Genomic DNA, 8575 nt, shown 5'->3' with positions numbered 1-8575 from the left:
CTTGTCTCCAAGACTTCGTTCGAACTGGTCTGGGACTCTCTTCACTTAATTTCGTGTAGCACCAGGAATTAGACGGTGACAGAATAGTTTCCCTGCCAAGTTAGCAAGCCACCGCAGCTGAAATATTGTGTATAAAGCCCTATAAACCCATATGTGTTTCTGAATCCCACCCTCAATTCCCTCTGTGTCTCAATTCTTCTGAATATCGATGGCAGGAGCTTTGAAATTACAAACAGAGTGAGGCAGCCATTGCTCCTGGTAGAATCAAAAAATGGAGACATAACCCCATTAGTTATAAGAAGCTCTGATATTTAACAGCTGTGTAAAAAAAATAAAATAAAAAATAGATTAACCCCCAAACTCAATAAAAGCAAAAAAAAAAAAAAAAGCCTTATTCAGGCAAGCTAACTAAACACAAAGTCTTTGTGTTTACGTGTTACCTTGAAAAAGTCTTTGTTCCTCTCCATGTTTTATTTTTTTTTATAAAGTTTTCTGAAGTTTTCACCAATTCAAATAGTTCGGAGGGTTTATTTGTATCAAGCCTCACTCTACTATAGCACCCCTGAATAAAATCTAATCAATTGCCTTCAGTAGAAATCTACCAAGACATGGATATTGCCAGAAAAGGGGAGAATTAATAAAATAAAAAAAACCAGGGGCAGTGGGGTCAAAGGTGACTCTGGAGGAGCTGCATTGACCCACAGCTCCTCCTACTAGTCAGGAGCACCTCAAATATTGTCTTTTTTTATTTTAGAATATAATAAAAAATATTGTACTTTTGTGCAGCATTTTCGTTTTTTTAATTGTACAACAGAACACTGGAAAGATTAGACAAAAACAGAAATTTCCGGCTTATGTGTGGAAGAAAACTGAAGACGGCAGCTGCACAGTGAAACATGGTGGTGGCAGCATCATACTACGGGGATGCCGGTCTTAAACAAACATGGAGGAAAGAGAGAATATGTTAGATGTGGTACTTGCAAAAATAATACAAATAAATAAATACAGCACACGATGGTGATTTTGTTTTTTTTAATATTAACAGTATAATTATGCAGCAAAGGAATTTATTTTTACAAATGGTCCCAATGCTATTGTCTCTTTAGCCACGTTTTATTTTTAAAACCACATAGAGATTACTTTACACAAAAAAAACAATAACCTGTTTCAGATATTTACAGAATTTTTTATTTATTTAATAGAGACAAAACCAAAAGGAAAAAAATAAAATAAAAATAAAACATTCTTTGGGTCTGACCGTGCAAAACAATAAATAATGTCCTGACAGTGCTTTGCTAATCAGCGATAAAAAGCTCCCATTTTTTTCCCCCTTATTTTTTTATTGTATATTTTTAGGGCCTATGTACACAGCTAAAACTGCCCCGCTTTACGAAAGCAGCGACTTCGATCGAAGGTGCAGCTCGGCGTGCTTGCTACAGTAACGGTTTGCACTCGTCAAATCGCTTCCAACGAAAGCAGATCGTAGAAACCTAAACAAAGAAGTGAAATGTGCAACGTTGTCAGTGGAAAGATAAGAATACATAGATCTGCAGCATCCTGGAAAGGACGGAGAGCACTGTACACACAAGACCTCTGGTGGTTTTTTTAAATTTTTTCTCCCCTCAAAAAGGCCTTAAAAACGAGCAGCCAGAGGTTGACATCAGAAAAGTAAAGTTTTTTTCTTCTTCTTCTTCTTTTTTTTTCTTTTTACTTCTTCTGTCCCTCAGCAACTCCAAATCTTCCTCACTCAGACAATAACTTGCGGCTCCCACGACTGTCCGGCCACCTGGGGGCGACACTGCGCGATGACCAGGGGTCCGCTGGTGCTCTGGCTGTCCAGGCAGAGGCCGCTCACCATGTGTTGAAGAGCCGGGCCTTTTGGCTTCCACTTCTGCAAAGACGAGAGAAAAAACAAAACAAACACAAACAAACAAACAAAAAAATCTGTTTCAGTCTACACAGACACGCTGGCGAACTCCTCCGGTTTGTATTCCATGGTGTGAGTGTGTGTGAGTGTGTGTGTAAGCACAGGAGGTTCATGTTAGTAGTGAGTAATGCTGCCTGACTCAGACTTGGATTAGAGTAATCGCGTGAATTACTGACTAACAGTTTGCGGAGTGGAAAAGTCACAGAGCATCCAGCTGTGCCGCCCAGCAGCAGCAGCAGGAAGGGGACAGTTTGTTTTAGATGACATCTGTGGATACTAATTATCATTTTGGGAGGTGGTGGGGTTTATTTATTTTGCCCCGCTCCTCACTGTTCCATTTACAGTGTGCCTAAAACATACAAGCAGGCTTAATCATAGATACCAGGATCAATATCTGGTTAAATGTTCCAGAGCAAGCGGTTTTTAGGGGCCATCAATAAGCTATTGGGATCATTCTGGCTGCATTTTTCTTAGCAGAATTGGACAAACTCATTTAAATCTGTTGGTTAACTGGTACTCGGCTCTTTAGCATTATTCTTAGGTTTTCAACAAGCTTAAAGTCAGAGTTGTTCCAGAAGGTTAATGTTAGCTTGCATATTTTAGGCCATAACTAGTGTTTGTGTGTGTTGGGGATCAAACTGTGTCCTTGTTTCAGCCATGTTTTTATTTTTTATTTTTTTATTTTTTTTGGAGGCAGTGGCGACCCAAAGGGCATTCCATAGTGGACTGTGACCGACTGTTTATTGCTCTTGAGTCAGTGGGTAGAGTGGAAGTCAAAGTGTCATGCAATCTGAACGTTCTGGGTTCAATTCCTGCTTCCTTAAATGCGGACCTCAAATTTCCCGTTGGTTTGCGTGTTGGTGTTATGAATGTGACTGGGCAAATGTGGTGCAAAGTAAAAATACTTAACCAGGCAGTATAACTAGAAAAGGATGATATAAACTTTAACAACGTGAATTCAGCAGCAACAGTGCATGCTGAGAGGCACATAGTGTGCAGATGTGCCAGCAGGGTTATTAATACTTTTCCCACTGGTGATTTTTTCCCCCCGCATAAACAGTTGTTTCTCAACATGGGCTGTATTTTTTTTAAAGGTGTGAAATAATGCAATAAAAGATGTATTTATTTTAAGGTTTTTACTCATCTTTTCTCAAAGCCATTACTTCACCACTACCAGAACTGTGATAATACTCACAGTAGCTCCAACCAATGCATTAAAAATGACTCCCGAGTGATTACTTTCCTCCACACGATTCAGCTGTTCATGAATCTGTTTTTCCTCCTTAAAGCTTCTGCACGTAAAGCGGCGAAGCAGGTTGGACGGGGAAAAACGAGCCAGAAGCTGCAGACAGTGAGACAGTTTGTTCCTTGTGCCCACAGACCGCAAAGGACGCTGCGCCTGCCTCCTTTTTTTAGCTCAATCGATAAGTGGATAGAGGCGCTGAACTGGAGGCCCGAGAGTGTTAAGTACAGATTTATGGAGTCACATGGAGGACGTCTGCAGCCGAGCGAGGGGTTAATCTTAAAATCCCAGATAAAGTGTCTCTGTGGATGGGTGTCGGTCAGAGTAAATATGTAATGCTGCAGGGGGGCTGGGGGGAGAATGGAGGTGACCCGTTTGGAGGAGCCGGCATGTTTGGACGGCAGAACCAGGGATGGAAATGAACTTTAACTAGGACATTGCTGTGACTTCTGGTGCAGTGCAAGTTTGGAGAAGCTGCATGTAGGATAATATGTTATGTAACAGAGGTGAACGAGCAATACTGGGAAATTTGGTATCGACCCAATACCAAGTAAAGACACAGCGAGTATTGTTGATACCAATACCAATACTAATACTAATATTTAATAAAAAGTATATTATTCAACTGTTATGTTACTGTTATTAGTGGAAATATACTCCTTTTTTTTCCTATTGACAATGATAACTTCGGAAGAAGAATGGCCAAAAATATCAGTCTCTAGATGTTAAAAGCTGATTGAGACACACCCAAGAAGATTTGCGGTGCCGGCTTGTAGCAGCTGCATAGACACGGCCCCCCACACTTTTCAGATTTATGCTTGAAAACCTTTTCAAAAACACTGAAAACCATTTTGCTTCTACTTTAAGACTGCAGTCTCCTTTGAGTTAGTCTGTCAAAAATCCTCCCAAAAGAAAAAAAAAAGACTAAAGTTTGTGGTTAAACACGATAAAATGTGAAAAGGTTCAAGGGTTATGAATACTTTATCAAGTTACCCTGTTTACTTCATTGGTCGTTGTTAGGAGGGTTAACAGACAAAAGCATATTCCTTAGAAATGGGTCAGACGCAGAGGAGGAGGAGTAAAAAATTGGAAAGGGAAAACTTGAACTGACCTTCAGACAGCCCAGAGATCTATTGACGAAAACCACTTTAAAAGATTACACGAGAATGTGGCTTCTTGGAAGCAAAACGCAGAGAGACGAGGAGGGAGGGGACGGTATCTACTGGCTTTTACACAGCGCTGGATTTAATTATAATAATTTCATTTATGCACAGCCTTTAATTTTGCAAAGGAGAAATAAACAATATTTTCTGAAAGCCACGCAGAACTGACCGGTATTTAAAAAGAAACAAAAGCAAAAAAACAGAAAGTGGCTACAAGCTATTAACAGCAAGAAAGAAAAGCCATAAACGTTCCAGACCGTTTTCCAGGAGAGAGATTACGAAAAGCCCGAGTAATGCCGGTGATGGATGACATGTCCGCTGGCGCGCAGAAAAAAGATCAGTGCACAGTCAAGAGGAGAATTTTTTGTTCCCCCCTTTTCTTTCTAGGGAATAAGAGACAAAGATGCCAAATGTCTCCATCAGCATTGAGTGGTTGATTGCCGATGGGGGAACGTTCCCAAAAAACTCTGAAAGGATCGAGACGGGCCAAGTAAGAAGGCCTGGCGGGAGTCCGAAGACGTCCGCACATACGTCATCTATCGATCACAAACAGAGCGAACTCTCTGCCCGTGTAGGAAGTTCGCATTCAACATTAAAAAAAAAAAAAAGAAAGAAAGAAAAGGAGAACAAGGAATGAGCAAGGAGGACCTGGAGTTTTTAAGAGCTCTTGTTCATCTGCTGCATTTATAAAATCACTGCCAGGATCTGCATTAGTAAAATAAGGTCACTGGGTCCAACACGGGTCCGCTGGCAGCTCAACGTCTGATCTCAAACTACCTCGTTTTCTAAACATCCCTTCATGATCTAACTCACGGATGATTAGAAAATAGTCAGAAAATTGTTATTATTATTTTTTTTTCTTTAGTTGATCCACTTGGCAAAAAATATCTGTTGAACATTGATTTCTGTACCTTTGGCTGGACTTGGTGTTCTTTTTTAGACAGGAATGGTTTTGGCAACTGGCTTTACAGTGATCTAAACTTTGCTCTGGCTTCCCTTCTGAAAGCCTACATGTATTGTAATGGAGCAACTCAACACCTGTGAAAGTTGATCACCATTTTTCTGCGGTTTGGATTGTATAACAAAACATTCTGTTTAATAAAAGGCTGCAAGTGAATAAAAGTCAGTTCTCATCTGCTTGTTGTTTGTAGTCGTCTTACACAAACAGTGTGAACTTTTGCATAAAAAAAAGACTGATGAGCTGATCAATTTAAGTTGAGTCAATGCAAAAAAAGTTGTTCTTACATTTCTATAGATCAGGTCATGATTGGCCCACTTTGCGTCTTTAGACATGTTCTATGTCAAAGTAATGTTTTGATTTTACAGGCTTTCCAGTAACCGGACCTGGGTTATCACTGTTAATTCATGACTTAACAGTGTAGGTCTTTGAAACAGTCATTTTAACACAGCTGCTGTGTTTAGCAGATTATCTTTGACCCAATATTGGCGGTTTGGTTTTTTGAACGACTTCCCTTTCTGAAACCATTTCACAAAAAAATACTTTTGGTTTCAATAAAAACTTGTTTCTGGAAGGTGCATGCATGTTGGAATATAGGATAAAGTGATCAATTGCCACATGTAGCACTTAGATCCTCAACTGAAGGGCATAAAACAAGTACCGAACTCACTAAAATTGTTTCTAGAGGTAAACACCAGAGACGTTCACAAGTCATTCTTCCCAAGCCCAAGCCAGGCCTAAAGTTTTTAAAGGTTTCCCTTTAAAAACTTGACTCAGATCTGAGACTTGACTTCAGATCTGAGTCAAGTCTCAGATCTGAAAGAACCATTTTATTCTTATACCCCACTAATAGCCCAACATTGTTACGCAACACTGTTACGCTGTGTCCAGGAAAATTTGCTGCATTGCCTTTACTCCTGAATACCTGACATTTTGCATAAGACTTGAGTATTAGACCAGGAGTTTAAGTCAAAATTCAAATATTTAGAGCATAAGTCCAGTCTAAAACTCAAGTCTCCATCCTGGGTTAGTATAAATCTTGTTAAAGAAGAAGAGGTTGCAGGCATATGTTTATCTAAAATTATACATTTTATGTTATACTGATAATTAAATGTATATGGGACATTTGTGAAACATAAACAGTATGATGGCATAACTAAACAAAGATTTTGAAATATTTTTGACTCCTCAACTCAAAACTAACATGTTGTGTTTTAGTTATCTTTCATTGGCTAGCTGAAAAACACATCAGATTTTAAACTATTGCTGCTCAGACACACAGAACAAGTTGCAAAAAACCCATTCATCACAGCTAAAACCTCATATTTTTGTAATGTTTTAAGAACAACATATTATTGCTAAACAGTGTTTCTTCGGCTTACCTGTCTGGGCTCTTTGGAGTTGCAGAGTTCCATCTTGACCTTTGACCCTGCTGTGAAGGCAGAAATAGCCAGGCACAGGTCCTGCTGCCGAATCAGCGGCTCCACCAGCTCCCACTTCTGCAAAACCCAGAAACCAGTTGAGGATGTGGACACCAGGCAATGTCAGCTTAAGTTCAGAGAGGAATATATATGAGGGATATATATTTTTCTCACTAACGGCTCGTTTAAAGTAAAACTTTACAAGTGACATTCAAGTTTGCATTTTAAATTCCCATAATAATTGAAGTTTAAGAAAAAAAAATTCCCAGTGTACTGTAGAGACTTCCTGTGGAGTTAAAGCTGCTGTCACAGTTTCCTATCTTTCCATGTATGTTGGCATATATAGACATAGCATGTTGTGTGCATCTAAATGTCAAGAAATTAGCTCACTCCAAGCATTCAGCATGCAGAAGTGAGTAATTCTTCAACAGCGCAGACAGAGCAATTGCATAAAGTAGCATGAAACTGTTGCGACTTTTCAGTAGCCCTTGTCTCACTTCCACAGCAGGGGTTGTCTGTGTGGAATATGTGGTGTATCAGCATTTAAAAGTTTATGTCCCGGAATTTTCCACATGGCCGCTAGACGATGACAGAAAAATAGATCACGATATATTTATTGATATAAATAATTATGGATTTGTTTTTTTGTTTAAAATATCTGAAATATTATTTTAAATATTTTTTCATCTACAGTTTATACTCCCCACCTTTGTTTTTTTATTTTCAAGCAATTATGAGGCACAGTGGCAAAACCTGAAACAGCTACTGCGCACATTACTCAACAGGTTGTTGCTTGGTAACCATAGAGTTACCTGGCAACAACTAACATCAGTGAGTTAGCATCTTTAGTAGATGCCACCGTGAGCCAGCCGTGAGAGGTTGAGCAGCTATAACCTGTTCTCTGCCTACATCCCCCAGAATGCCGTGTGGTTCTGGATCGGAGTTCAGTGAAATTAATAAATGTTCTATCACCCATATAATCCAATGATATTGATCACATGTCTATTGTTATTGACTTGTGGTAAATACCACGTGTTGCCCTACATGTGTCCATAAGCTGCATGATAGCAGAGTTTAGCTGCTGCTAGATCGTTGTATGCTACAGTGTCACACGCATAGGATCAAATCTTTAATCGTGAAGGAACTGTGAGGACGTTTCTTGGTCCAGAGCTTTAGTTAGTGATCTGTGGAAGGCTGATTTAACCGACTCACTCCCAAAGCTGACCTATGACAAATTTCAAGTAGTGTGCCGGAAATATTGACTCTGACCGCAGCAGGGTCCTTCAATCAATCAGCTGAACTGAACTGACATGAACAAGGTTCAGCAGTGCTGCTACTCTCCTTTTTTTTTTCCTCTCTGGCAAAACAGGAGTTGTGTTTCTCTCAGGCGAATAAAACTGAATTGAAATGAAATCGTTTCGCCATATTTCCCAAAGGACTCGACAGCTCTGCTGCTCCCACCACTGTTATGGCTACCAAAGTGGTTTTCTCTGTTGGGTTGAACTGAATTTAATTAAACTGAATGGAAATTGACAAAATGAAACGTAATCAGGCTGAACAAAACTGAACCAAATAAAGCTGATTCAATTGCAATAAACTGAATTATCTGAAATGAATAAATGCTACATGTTTTTTTTAAATACCTAAAGATGACTAAAGACGCCTTAAATGAGTGATTAATTAGCTTAAATTGTTTAAATTGCACATATTTTAGTGTTTTGTTGTTATTAATATAATTTGACATATTGTAAAAATGAATTACACCTACACAGCTAATATTTTATCTGTCTGTGTCAGATAATTCAAAATTTTTTATGCAGACTAGAATTGGAATTTTGTTTTGGATACAAAAAAAAAAAGAAA

General features: G+C 39.1%; 1 protein-coding gene across 1 annotated transcript in view; it reads right to left on the bottom strand.

Annotated features, from left to right (window-relative positions):
- Positions 1-1017: 1017 nt before the first annotated feature.
- Positions 1018-8575, bottom strand: part of galnt16 (UDP-N-acetyl-alpha-D-galactosamine:polypeptide N-acetylgalactosaminyltransferase 16) — a 50694-nt gene continuing 43136 nt past the window's right edge. The window contains exons 14-15 of the mRNA XM_008398867.3: positions 6674-6790; positions 1018-1891 (exon numbers count right to left, since the gene is read on the bottom strand). Coding sequence (XP_008397089.1) covers positions 1748-1891; positions 6674-6790 — 261 coding nt within the window. The 3' untranslated portion in view covers positions 1018-1747. The remainder of the gene's footprint in view (positions 1892-6673; positions 6791-8575) is intronic.

The sequence above is a fragment of the Poecilia reticulata genome, chromosome 22, assembly GCF_904066995.2.
Source record: "Poecilia reticulata chromosome 22, P_reticulata-male-v2, whole genome shotgun sequence".
Taxonomy (NCBI): Eukaryota; Metazoa; Chordata; class Actinopteri; order Cyprinodontiformes; family Poeciliidae; genus Poecilia; species Poecilia reticulata.
The sequence above is the reverse complement of the archived record's forward strand: the minus strand, read 5'-3'. Positions and strand labels throughout refer to the sequence as shown.